The sequence below is a fragment of the Halyomorpha halys genome, unplaced genomic scaffold (genome assembly GCF_000696795.3).
Source record: "Halyomorpha halys isolate HHAL.00 unplaced genomic scaffold, Hhal_1.1 Scaffold478.1, whole genome shotgun sequence".
Lineage (NCBI taxonomy): Eukaryota > Metazoa > Arthropoda > Insecta > Hemiptera > Pentatomidae > Halyomorpha > Halyomorpha halys.
In genome coordinates this window covers 195,334-209,952 of record NW_027114329.1, presented here as the reverse complement: position 1 = coordinate 209,952, position 14,619 = coordinate 195,334, and the positions used below count along the sequence as shown (strand labels likewise).

Below are 14,619 nucleotides of genomic sequence, written 5' to 3'. Positions count from 1 at the left end.
ATTGTCGACGCTCATTATTGTAGCTATTTTTATAGTTCTTCTACTATTTTACTTTATTATACTGTATACAGTATGGAGTATAAAGTATACAATAAGTATATTTCATATCTGTTTTTTACGTTTTATCATATTTGGTCTATTTTATTACTAATACACCTCCAAGGTATGCATTAGTCCATGCATTAGTTCTATTATTTCTTAATTTATTTTACCAGTAATGTTTCATGAATCTTATTATTATTCAATTATTTTTCTCTCTATACCATGAGTAATCTGCAAATCATGTTATATCATATATGTTTACCTTGTTATAAAATTAGACATATGACTTTTTCGGTTTTAAAACTGTTGGAGTAAAAGTTCATTGGGTAGTTCCCTATGGTCGGGATCTTAATCAGTTGTAACTTCTATTCTTTCCATCTCTTGCTTCCTCACTTTGAAATCTCCAAGCCTCAGATAAACATCATTATTATTTTCTCCTATTACCTCTTTTTATTCTTTTACCTTCCCCTCGTATCTATTATTGCACCATACTTGTACCGCATTTACTTCACCACTCTTTCTTTTAATTTTACCATATTTGTTACTATTTCTAATAAGTATTTTTTTATTATTTGTTACTCTAGTTCTACATTTGCAATTTTACCACTCATTACTGTACCTATTATTAGTTAGTTTTCTATTCATCTATATTTATATATATATATTTTTTGTTTTTTATATTACTTTTTACACTCTTTTTATTTATATTCTAATTGTTTTGTAATATGTTACAATGTTTGTATCTTTTTCTCATTTAGTCCTGATCAAAATTGGTTACCAATAAAGTTTTTTATTATTTTGCATCTTTATTAATCGCCACCTGGACTATCTTCCTACAATCTAGTACATACAGTCAACTATTAATCTTCATTTATTTTTTTTATATGGTACAAAGTTTTATCAGAGTTAAGAACTTATGCAACAATCTATCTAGTATTTATAATATGCAGTATACAACTTACTCTACTTTTGAATATATTATCACCAAATAAGAGAATGTAGAGTACAACAGTAATTGAATAATGAACTCTTCCGTGATTATACTAAATTCATTGTAATAGAAATATTACACTTATATTTTTAAAAATTAAGGTTGTTTATAATAACAAGAAAAGTCAAAAATTGAGAAAAATTAACTTCTAGGTACTTTATACTTTCAGGTAACGTATACTTGTCATGAAACGATTTAATGTGCCAATCTGCCAAACTTCCTCGCTCTGGGCCAGATTCATATTGGTTGTTGGATAAAGTGTAGAACTATCCTTAGTATATTGTCTCTTTCATGATCACAAATATCTGGCAACTTTAACTAATCAAAACTAGATGCATGGTTTGATCTATTACGCCTCAACACAGATTAGATTGCTGACCAATACAGAACCAAAAATTGTAAAATTTCTTAATCTAATGATTGATTTATACTTAACTTAATTTTATCCAGAATTATCTTACATTGAAAGTTTCTTGTACTTTGACTAAGGTTGTGTGATGATATACTTTTAGACACTCTTGTTCCTGGGGTTAGGTTATTAGTCCCGAGTTAAAAAAAAAAGTGTTCTTAGCGATCAATTTTTCTTTTAAAAATAAATATTACGTCTGACCTCAGTGACCTACAATTTCAAAGTAACAAATTCTGAACTTTCATTCCAAAGATAGTAACATAACTTGTAAGGTGCTTTGCTTGAATAGTGGCACATATTACAAAATTTTATTTAGGGTTGAACATATTCTAACAATAGTAGCATAGACTGCAGTTACTTCCTTTACTGATGCCCTACAAACTTACCTAAAGCTATTAAAGTTGTTTCAAATTAACTCCAGTCGATGGTACAAACCTTAAATCCAAAGTCTTTTTCTTTTAAGCCCCATGGATCTAAAGGGTTTGATATATAGTGGGTTAATAACTATATTTATCTCTTTTACTACATTTCATTCTAATGCATTTTAAAAAGGGAATGAGGAAAGGGATCGCCTGAAAATTAGAATATGGGTTGAGTCTGCTGCCTGATGATGGGGCTCATTAGATTTTGTAATGTGTATAGTCATTAAGTTAGTAGTCCTCAGTCGAGTCTGAGTCTGTGTTGTGTCTGCCACCTTTGTAGCCGTCCAGTCAGTGTAACACAAAATAAATTTTAAAAAAGTGCCACTATTCAAGCAAAGCAGCTAACAAGTTATGTTATTATCTTTCTATATATTAAGCTATATTCATTATGGGAGGGGAGAAGGAATTTTAATAAATACAATGCTAATTACATAAATTAATTGTATTACAAAAACATACAATTAATCATAATAATAATGTCTAAATAGTGGTTGTTTCATCTCTATTAAAGAGAAAATGTGCAATCCTACTAACAAGGAGTAATTGCTTTTCAATACTAAAAAATATGCTTAACATATGGAAAAATACGTTCTATTTTTTTTTTTTAATAAATACATACTCCAAACGAGTCTAATACATACATTTTTTCTTACTTCTTTTTTATTTAAACATACAATGGACTCTTTTGTAATAAGCAGTAATTGTAATAGTTTTCATAACAATAGTTTTTTTCATTTATAAAAATTATTTTAAAATTAAACTGAAATATTAAATATAAATTCTGTAAAATCTAACAAGTAATATTAAAAACTAATTTATTTGGTAAGTATTAAATAATATTGCATACAAATATTTACCTTGAGTAAAGTAAAAGTTCAAGTCCTGTTTATACAATCTTCTTTCATTCACTTTACAACAATATGTCCTTACTTATTCAGCATATTTCAATTACATCACATTATATAAGATCAAGATACAATATTTTTCGTAATGAAAAATTTATCAATTTGTTTATAAATTATGATGACAGTTTTATTTTAGTATTTTCTAACAGTCTACAGGCCTCAACCCAAAATTACATATGCTGTCGCAAATATAGCAATAACCAAGAAAATTCTATTGATTTAAAGGAATAATTAGTAATGCTTACTCATTTAAATACTGTTCCTTTGTATCCTCATGAAAGAATAACCAAAGTGTTTAATTTAAAACTATTAATTAATTAAGTTAAATTTATCAAATATTTATTTCATACTTACAGTACAACTTTAACATGAAGGTTACATTCCAAGAAGTAAAAAAAAAAATGTTATTTAATAATTTTTATGTCAATGTCGGGAAAAATGTTGCATCTCAGAAAATATTAGGTACTTAAGTCTAAAATTACTAACACAAAATTTTTTTATAAAACATTACAGTAATTGATAGTCATGACTTCAAAAAATATGACAAGATAAAGCTATGACCAACTATACTGACTGCTATATAGCCTTAATTCTTTTTTGGTACTTTCAGAGAATGGAAATAAACTTATACCTATTCCGACAACGCAAAAAAAAAAGTATCATTGATACATTCTTCATTTAGAATGGTGAATAAGTTGTAAAATTCTGATCAGTAAATTACATGAATTTTTACTTTAAAATAACTGTTAATAGAGACCTCTATTTTAATGTCACTTACTTTACATGAAAGATTGAAAACCTTGATCGACATCTTGTCAAGAGAATAATTTGTACGAGCATAGTAAATGAGTCCTCTCCAAGAAAATAAAACAATCAATGATAAAGAAAAAAATGAAACTGTCTCATCATTTTTCAATACAAAATGTCAAAATTTTCAATATCAATGTCAAAATTTTAATAAAATTATGTTCCCATTCCAAAAATTACAAATGAGAGTTGTCTATTTATTATTACTAGATATTTAAAATAGCTAAATAGGATAAAATGATCAAAGATATAATAAAACGATAACACTACAACCAAACTTCTTTTTCCTAAGTTGTTCACCAAACAAATTTCCTTGAATTGATTAGATGTATAAGCAGATTATTTTGTGCATAACATAAAATTATATCCATTCTTCTGCTTTGAATGAAACATATCTTTTCTGAACGCCAATGATTTTATAAGACATATTTTTTAGAAAATTATAAAACTAATATCACAACCATTTAATTCATTTCAGATCGAATAATGAATATACTTAATGGATGGATCAGGGAATATAAAATGTTCCCTTTCATGAAAAATATAATAAGAAATATATTTTCCTGGGGATAAGCATTAATAAACATTATTATACAAATTTACAACAAGTAAATGTCAAAATTAATGCATAAAAGCAGTATTTATTTCGAAACTGCTGATAATTACAATCTTAAAGAAGTGCGTAAACCAGCAACACACCTGCCTTAGTTTTATTCTTGATCACAGTCAAAATTTACAATGGTTTTATTTTTCATGAACATTGCTGAATTTGTATTTCAGCACGTCAAGCTAAACCTATTCAATATAATAAAAAATTAACATCGTAGATCATCCGTTATGCCCATAACAGTTAATGAAGTGTTTGAGGTAATTCCTTGTAGCTCTACCAGTAACTAACAACTAGAAACCTATCATCCTCACATCTTAAGAGAATGTTAGTATTTGATGCACAAACAGCAATACATGATTCACTCCGAAGTGGACTAACTATCTTTTTCCCAGTCATTGCGTCCCACACTGATACTCCTTTCTCATCATGTATGACCAAGAATTTGTCCCATATCATACAAATGTTCATCACGCTAGGACTTACAGAAAAGCTCATCCCAGATGATTCTCTTAGTTTTCTCACAGTAATCTCATCCCTGAATGAATAAATCAAGACATCGTTTTCAGTCAATACTACAGGGACATGTTTATTTGCACAATATTCACCAAGTTTATAGTTTGTATCACGTAACCAAACACAAAGCTGACTTAGTTGGTTGAAATCACGGCTTTCAATGCATAGTTTTGCACAAAGTATTTTTTGGGAAACATACAATTCGACGGCTCTATGTTGTATAGACAGAAATGGTCCTTCCCAAACATCTTTACCATAATCATACATGCCAATATAATATTTTTGGCCTATTCTATATCCTAGAAATACCATATCGCCATAAACTTCAAGACATGTGCAAAACAGACTCAGATTACCTAAAGCTTTATGAAGGTCAACCTGTCTCCTTATGGAACCATCGTTTGTTTCAAAGAAGCTAAGCATACATGGATTAAGAGGATCTTGAACAATGATAAACTTGTCAGAAATTCTGATTGTAAACTGTGACTTCATGCAATCATTCCTAGGTTGGTTACAATTTCCAGTCTCAAGAGCCACCTGGATCATCTTTTTATAAGAGTCTTTGTATCTTTTTAGACAAACCACATTTCTGTTCTGGGTATAAACTAAATAATCATTTTTATATATTATAGTGTCAATTTTCGAATCTGGTGAAGCAAGATCAACAGAGCAAAATCTTTTAACAAGCCCATGAATGGAGTAAATGATCATCTTAGAACCCGCATGTTCTACAATGCAATGTTCATTTAAGAGAATAGGTTTTAATGGGAGCCTGTAAAGTACATAATATCCATTTTTCCAATTTTTCTGTACAAATCTGTATCGGTTGAAATGAGACCTCCAATGTTTAGGGCCTAATTTTTCATCACTATAAGAATAATGCTTCATAGGATTCTCTATCATGCTACAGCTCTCTTCCAAAACTTTCTTTTTAGATAAACCCTCCACCTCACAAATCTTCAACCAAACTCTATTTGAGTTTACAATGTCACTCCATTTTGAGCAAACCAAACTGCACTGCTTGAGATCTCTTGGGCTGAGGTACAGAAAAATGACTTCTTTCACTTCCAACGGTAGATGGTCAAAATTAGCCATATCCTGAAAATAAATAACACAATTAATTACTTGTTAAAAAATTAAGAGCATTCAACAAAGATTAAAAATATATGGTTAAAAGTACAATTAGTTATAGAACTTTCGAGTCCTCTGATGTAATACTAAAAGTAGTAGTGTCAGATATAGGAGAGCATGAGTTGGAACCTGGACTTAAAACCAGCCTTTTATGTCATATTTCAATCACTTTAATTCTTGCTTCAGCGGTCAGCCATGTCATTCTGTACAATCTTGATTTGAGACTACATTGAAAAGGATGAGGAGATCCAAATCCAAACCTTAACTCAATCACAAAATACTCTGTGGTTTCAGGGTCTAATCCTGAATCAATTATAAAAATAAAACCACTGAACTACCAAATTAAAAATAATAGACTCCATATCTTCAACTTTTATTCCATTAACCTTAAACTGTATTTAAGAAAATATAAATAAATAAATTAAAAAAAAAATCTTATTTTTTCTCTCTCTCCTTCATATTTATTTCAACTAAATTTTTCTCTAATACAGTATCATGTATTGGGGTCATTTCAGATGGAATGTCCATTTTATTATATCAGAAATTCAATTTTAATAATATTTTACTATCATTCCAACTGATTGCACATTATTTAATATGCCATCAAATATGGCCATGGAAACATGAAACATTCGAGTAATTTTTTTTATGATTTTCAACTTGGACGCTCGGCAGCCCAAGTTGCAAGAAAAATAACCACTGCATTCGGGGGAAGGGTGTTGTAATGAACGGACCATTCACCAGTGGTTTGAACAGTTTTTGGCCGGTGACACATATAGGGTGTTTTTTTAAGCCCGATAGAACTTGAAATTGTAAAAAATAACACAAAAAATTAAATTGTAATCAAAATTTTTTTTTTATTCGAAAGATCAGTACGTGACATTAACATTTGAAAATGATTTCGGGCATATGGGCACCGCGGCTGTTCTTGACGAAGCGCATTCTGTAAAATTGTGTTCAGCGATGAGGCGCATTTTTGGCTTAACGGGTTTGTTAATAAGCAAAATTGCCGCATATGGTCGTGCGATTTGACACCTCTCGATTATTTCCTGTGGGGCTACGTGAAGTCACTGGTTTATGCTGATAAACCAGCAACAATTGACGCCTTGGAGGCTAGCATTGTTCGTGTTATTCGTGACATACGGCCAAAATTGGACGTCCAGAATGCGCTTCGTCAAGAACAGCCGCGGTGCCCATATGCCCGAAATCATTTTCAAATGTTAATGTCACGTATTGATCTTTCGAATAAAAAAAAAATTTTGATTACAATTTAATTTTTTGTGTTATTTTTTACAATTTCAAGTTCTATCGGGCTCAAAAAAACACCCTATATTTGGAAAACCAATAGAGAGGAAGAAAACCCTTACCAAACAGCTAAAGAACATGCAGAACAACTGAATACAAGTTATTGACAGTTTCTCGACACTTAAAAATCATAGGTAAAGTAAAAAAGATAGATCTACGAATATTATGTACAATATTTACAATCTCAAACTGAGGAATTTTTGTAGGTATGAGGTCAAGGATAAAAGGTCGTGGTGTAGTGTTCTGTTGGAAACGTAATAGGGTGAATTGACAATGGTTCTAAGGATTTTGTATTGAAGCTGTGGCGAAGGGTAAAAGTCACCTGAGTGCATTTCGATTCATTTACTTTTCTTTATTTGCCATTGATTGCACCTTTGTTCGATCCAGATGAGGTGTTTGGAGATGGGATGAGGCTGGGAGGACAGAATGGCTGTATCATCAGCAAATGTTACCAGGAATGTGTTGGGAGTGATGGCAATGTCAGCAGTGAAGAGGATGTAGAGGACAGGACCCAAGACACTGCCTTGGGGAACAGAAAAAAGTCTAGTTTCAGTTATTAAAGCTATGTCAATATTTTTATCATGTAATAAGGCTGCTAGTTCATTAACGTGGTTTCAAATACCATTCGCATTCCAAAGGAGAATAGAAAGGGATTTATTGATCCCATTTAAGCGTTTCTTGGTGGAGGGATGAGGTTTGATACAAGATTTGTAAGTACCTAGATAAGTAGTGTAATAAGGGATGTAAATTTGGATAGGGACAAAGTGAGGAGGTTTGTGAGATCAGTGGCAAGGAGGAGGGGGGATATTTGATGATTAAGCTTTTGAGAAGTGCATGTAATTTGAAGAACAGAGGCATGAGGTTGTTGGTGTCGGGGTTGAGGATAATGCGATACAGGTTGCGATTGTGGCAGAGCCTGAGATGTAGCCGGTACTGTTTCTCCAGTCAGGACACTTCTGGTTTGACAGTTCTTGAGGATGTTCTGGGTGGTTTAGTTGCCTTTTCCTGTCTTGAACATGCCTGTTTCCTGGAAGACAGGGTTTTGTATGTCTGACACCCCTTGTACTTATACCTTTTTATGCATAGTGCACATGCAGCAGGTGCTTCCCTAGGTTTGCTCCATTCAGTGGATTTATATTGTTCCCTGCATTTGAGGCACCTTGGTAGATGATGGCAATAATGTTAGGTATGGCCACACTCTTGACAATTGTGGCACTGAACAATTCTTCTACTCCAGATGTTTGTTCAAAATTGATAAAGAACAAGGGTAACACTATTTTATTTGTAGCACCATGTGGATCTTTTTTTTCCTTTAGCATGTTTACTATCTGTTGTACTTTGTACCCCATGGCTGTCAGTTCACCTTTAATGGCTTCCGGTGGTGTTGAGGGGTGTAGATGTTGAATGATTTGAATCTGAAAAACATTTTATTATTTTCCTATATGGTTCTGCGGTGTCAGGTATTTGTTTAGTTCCATTAGTGTTACCCTGACATATAAATGAACCTGGGTTCATTACTCTATTTAGTTCTTGACAAAAAAAAAATTGAATATTTTTAATAAATATTGGTGTTGGCTTGGTTTTCCTGGGGGTATGATTAGCTTCTATGTTTTCAGCAGGTAGTTTAGATAGTATGTCGTATGAGTTTACCATGAATAATAGATTCCTCAGTCCTGCTTGGTTTAGAAGTGCCAGGTTGGGATTCCATTTTGTTGATTGAGCTACCTGGTGTAACAGGTGGAGTACTTTCTTACATATTTTCAAGCTCTTTATTTGACAGGAGAATTTCTAGGTATTTCCCAAGCTTCTGGATCTCTTGGTGGTATTTTTACTAGACATCACCATATGAAAATATCGCATCATTTCATACTGAATCAAGATGAGAATAGAGAGATGTAGAAAAATAAGTTTAAGAAAAGTAAATTAGTGTATTAATATATAGAATGAAGGATGGAGTGGCACAGTTGACCCTCTAGAAATGCCCTGACTACTGACCAAAGGCTAAAACTCTTATCTATACTACGAGTCTCTGGCTGCCATTAGTCTTAAGGAATGCATAAACTGTTCACTGTGAAGTTTATAAATAAGTGATTACTCACCTATATGTTTGCCTTCATGTAAGTAGTATCACTTATTATTATACTTAAATCATTTTTCACCACTGTTTTTAATCTAGATCATTGTAAAATTATGGGACACATAAATGTAAAGAAAATATATAACATGAAAAGTAATTTAATTACTATTTCAATTCTTTTGACCACACCTGGACCATTTTCCTTTTGTGAAAAATTATTGTTTTGTGTGTGGTGGTCAATGAAAGAAATAATTCATTCCTCTTCTTTACCTAGAAGTAAAACCATCGCACCCAGATTATACTGTAGTGATATTGACATAATTCATAAAAAAAAAAACTTGTCAAAAAATAACCTGTATTGGTTAATCAGAAGGGACCAATACTCTTACATGACAACACCAGACCTTATGTTTCACCACAGACAGTGAAGAAACTAAATGAGTTGTGCTATGAAGTCCTTCCACACACCCCTTATCCGTCATACTTATTTCCAACAGATTTCTATCGGTTCAGATGTGGACAATTTTTTTGAAGGTAAAATTTTTTAAAATGATTCGCAGATAAAAAATGTATTTTTTGACTTAATTTCTACACAAAACACTGAATTTTTCAGTTCTGGGATTGAAAAGTTGATAAAACATTGGGGGAAATGTATAGAAAATGTAGGAAAATATTTGGAATACAATTTTTTTTTATTTCAGAAAATTGTTTTACTAAATTACCTTTCCTATTAAACTGTCATTTCATCTAAAATGATATAATATAATTTCAATGTTATATTAAAATATTACTAAAAAGTAAAACTTGAATTATTACTTTATAGGCTGGCTTTTCTTCTAATTCATGTTCTGACATCACCATTGGATAAGAAGAAAGATTAGGATTTGTGATGCTACAATGCTCATTTTGCACCATTCTATTAAATCCTGAAAACACATTATCCATAAATAAAACCAAAAAGCACTGGATGAAATTCAGAAAATATAAATTCCTAACGTGTTTCAATAAATTAAGTAAATGCAAAGATTACAACAGAAATAAAATTGGAAAAAAAAAACTTCAGAAAGGAAGTTATAATTTATTTATAGCATGAACATAAAACAATTGAATGAGCAACTTGAATGTTAAACATGATAAGATAAAAAACTGTCTGAAATTAGAGAAGGAAAGTATTTAATTATTAAATACTTTCAGAACTAAGCACATCCTCTTAATATTTTTAAAAGGACTCGTTCAACAAATTACATATGTCAGTCAAGATCAAAAAGTACCCATGTTTATATCTCATTACATAAAGTATGTTTTGATTAAGGTCCATTCCGATGTAATTACTGGTCTAATTGTATAAATATAGTTAATAATTGTAGTATATATCATTAGACACTCACTCCAGCATTGATCTATTTTCTTTTCATATTTCTTCAAATTATCACTATCAACATTACCTTAGATAAGGTTAAAGATTCTAAATACAATCAATTCCAAGATCAGAAATAATCAAAACATAATATATAAGAACAATGTTTCCAGTCTATCACCATTAAAGTTGATATGGTGTGACAAAACGCTGTAAAGGTTTATACAGGTCACCTTTCTTATTTAGAACAATTTATATTTCTCTTTTTATCGTAACTTTATAAAATAAAAATGATTTTATCTTCACTACTTTCATCACAAATCTGTAACTCACACAGATCTAATTTCAGTTAAAAAGTAATCAGTGTTTCAGAAAATTTTGTTTAATAACCTTTGGAAAATTTAGATATTAGATAGGAGGGAAAAAATAAATATCAACAGATCATTAAAAAAAATAAATAACAAAAATAAAATAAAACTTTTAGAACTAGACTAAAATGAAGTTTAAGCAATATTATTAGGATATCTACAAATGAGGGATCTTTCTAGACATTTTTAGGAACATAGAAGAAGAATATGTAAAAAAAATGTTATATTTCCAATTTGCACATGTTGAAAAAAATATTTTTATTTATTTTTAAATAAAATAAATGTCACTTTCTAAATTGTACCTGTAATCACTCAAAACATTATAGAGCTAAAAATGCTTTTTCAATACTGACCTGACTAGCTGGGAAGCCTTGAATAATATTAAAATTTCAGTGAGAAAAAGTTTTGGACATATCACTGAGATAAATTAAATCAGAACAACCCCATTTTGTTTTTCTGCCTGTTGTTTTGCAACTTGTCTTAAACAAAAAAAAAATTTTAAATCATAATTTTTGTGTTTATTGTATTATTAATAAAATAGAAAAATGCGAAAATTGTAAAATTAAACAAAAAAATTTGTTAATTCAAGTATGTTGGTAAAAACATCCTTCAAAACTTGCCAATAAGAATCGAGATCTGTAGAGACTGTCCGAATTCAGGATTTGGGGGACAAACCTTCCAAGAGGAATTGAAAACAGGGGAAAGATGTGCAATTATTTTTGTTCAAAGTATGATACATTTTTGATAGTATTTTTCCCCCAAAAATTAATGAGACCATTCCAATGATGATATATATACTGTTAATAGTTTATAAATTAGTACTGATTTTAAGTTAAAAACACAGAAAAATCACATTATGCTGCTCGACAACATCACATGACACAAAGTTATAAGTACACAGAATAATCATTATGTATAACAACTAGAATCATGGTTATGAATTTAGTTGTATGGTTTGTCAAGTGCATCATCAAAGTCCTCAAAATCTCTAAAAAGCCTTGTTATTATTCTCTAAATGAGTAATGTTTATACATGTAAAGAAGTAGGTGGCAACACTAATGATTTAGCCATTGTCTTCTTTAGATATTTTACAAAAAGTGCAAATCTGTACTCATGAAGAGTGATCTTGCTGCTATTAGTTGCATACAGCCGGAGAAACAGAAGTCTTTCCATCTAGCAGCTTTCACCTCTTGTAGAATATTTTAGCATACTAGATTAGGACACTGTTCATCTGAAAAAGTGAGATAAGTTGTTTTTTACCTTTATCGAGGATAATGCGTACTTCACCAGAACTAGTACAAGCATGAACCATCATAATATACTTATGTACATAGCAATACTGTTTATGTAGGCGAGTTGTACTAAAAACCACTTTCTTCACTTTTCGAATTTTAGTTTTATTAACAGGACAGACTGTTTAGGATCAACCATTGATATCACTAGTATGTCTTTAGAAATAACAGTTTGGGTGTAGTGAGTTGATTTTGCTACTTTTGTCTGGACAATCACACATCTTCATCACTAGCTGATTTGCCTTACTTCAAAATTTTGATGTAGCCCTTAGTGCTTTGGAGACCATGCTAATAGGTTTTCGGAAATCCAGAAAAGAACTCTTTTTTGTTACCTCACATATCATACTGTGGTTTCACTTAAAATAAACTGAGAAGCAAAGCTTTTGTATCTATCAAATTATTCACTTCTTTATGTCAATGTCATTATAAAACCATGTACTACAAGTATTAGAATTCTTTGCTTTGAGATTACTTTCGACATATTTAATGTACACTTGATAGACATTAATACATGTCTGACAAGTATATTTATGATAATGAAGAACATTTTTGTTTTATATAATAATTTGTAAACAACAGACAGCCTTATCATGGGAATACTCTCATTTAATTCTGAAACAAAAAATTATAAATCACTGGACTTAATTTGCACATTTAACCGTCTTACCAATCCCTCCAAAGAGGGTTTGTACCCATAAAATTTGAGCAGACAAACTCTCGACTCTTACTATCAAGATGAAGTTATAACTCAAGTTTTATCAATGTAGAAATTTAGTTTATTTTTTTAAATTGAGTTTGTTCTTTTCTTTATTTAAAACTAGCAACTGAAATTGCAAAGAAAATAATATAACAAAGATATAGACAACTAACACAGAAAATACTCTATCAGTACAATTATTATAAAGGAAAGAAAGAAAAAAATAATTTTCACAAAAATATTACATACATTAATTAACCAGTATTAAATGTCATTCAAATAATATCAGCAAAAGTATATAAATTATATACAGAAGACTCCTAAATTTCATTTCTTAAATTGAAAAATTCATTTTCCATAAATTGCCAAACATAAAAGCAAATATTTGGATTCATAGCTATGGTTAATTTCGTCCAAATTAATTTTAATATTTGCTCAACTAATGTCTCCAAAAAATCAATCAATTATTTTGTTAAAATAGTAAAACAATGTCTGTAGTGATTATAATCCAGGTTTAAGCTTATTACTATAACAGTTAATTTAATGACCTAATAATAAAATTTCAAAATCTATGTTACAAGCACCTACATAGAAACAATATTCCAGGCTAAATTTTCTTGATAACTAACTTTGCTGGGAAAATATACAAGTAATACGGAATCAACTTTTTATTTCACATCAGGCTAAAATAACTCAAACAATCTGGCATTAGATATTAGTTGACAAAGGACAAACACAGAGATACAAACAAATGTTGCATAAAATCAATCACAATTGCTAAACAAACCTAAGGCTTCTTTTAACAGCCAAACCAAAACCTAAATATCAAGAATGAAGATGATTTATACGTTATACTTCAGCTCCATTGCCAAATATTGTAGGGGATTATTCAGAAAAAAATTGAAGAAACAGAAATTACCAAGGTTTTTACATTACCTAATTAAATCATGGTCCTTATATTATTGAATATTTGTTTAAACATTTATGTTTTCTCATTTCCAGGAGAAAGTGTTCCAGTTTCCACAATGACACAAGATATATATTTAGTATTGCTTTTTTATTTGGGCTATTTCCTGTACAAAACATTTTTAAAACAAACATTCTTCTAATAAAAACTAAACTTTTCTCTTTATCATATATCTATTCATGCTTCATGCTAGCTGGATTTTTAGTAATAACACTTTATGGAGTAGAACATGCTATCTACAATATAACCTTCCAAATTGGTAATATAAACACTGATTTTCAAGCATAAAGTAAGCCAATAATGCCAAAAAAAAAAGCCAATAAGGCATTATAAATGGGATTGTTTTGTGACAATGGGCATATTCAATACCTATTTCAAAAATATAAAACTCATGTTTTACAGAAATCATATACATCGTGGACCAGATTTGAGTTTTTATTTTATGTTTGATAATGTGATATATTAATAAAGTATGAAACCGGTAATTGAAACCATTCCCTACGATTGATTTACTTTTTTATCTGACTATTCTTCATATATCTTGAGGTTAAATTACAAGCTCATTATCATGATTATATAAACATATATAATATTATTGGTAGCATACTTGACTTAGATATTCTTGGCAATACCCATCTTAGTAAAATTAGTTTAAAGCTTTGTGTTTTGACAATGCTATAAGTGTGACAATATAACTAGATTTTGGTTTAGTGGCAGAAATATATA

General features: G+C 30.2%; 1 protein-coding gene and 1 long non-coding RNA gene across 9 annotated transcripts in view; one reads left to right on the top strand and one right to left on the bottom strand.

Moving 5' to 3' along the window:
• Nucleotides 1-2,290: 2,290 nt before the first annotated feature.
• Nucleotides 2,291-14,619, bottom strand: part of LOC106683349 (uncharacterized) — a 14,147-nt gene continuing 1,818 nt past the window's right edge. For 3 of the 8 annotated variants that reach the window (XM_024360640.2, XM_014424751.3, XM_014424750.3), the window contains exons 2-4: nt 11,291-11,416; nt 10,029-10,138; nt 2,291-5,797 (exon numbers count right to left, since the gene is read on the bottom strand). In XM_024360640.2, coding sequence (XP_024216408.1) covers nt 4,460-5,797; nt 10,029-10,127 — 1,437 coding nt within the window. In that variant the 5' untranslated portion in view covers nt 10,128-10,138; nt 11,291-11,416 and the 3' untranslated portion in view covers nt 2,291-4,459. Of the gene's footprint in view, nt 5,798-10,028; nt 10,139-11,290; nt 11,417-13,514; nt 13,630-13,862; nt 14,006-14,619 lie in introns of those variants that run through there. The other 5 variants (XM_014424748.3, XM_014424753.2, XM_014424752.3 and 2 more) reach the window with 3 other exon arrangements.
• On the top strand, nt 13,720-14,058 carry LOC136796803 (uncharacterized). Its single transcript, XR_010844551.1, has 2 exons — nt 13,720-13,849; nt 13,929-14,058. It is a non-coding gene; the product is annotated as an uncharacterized lncRNA (long non-coding RNA).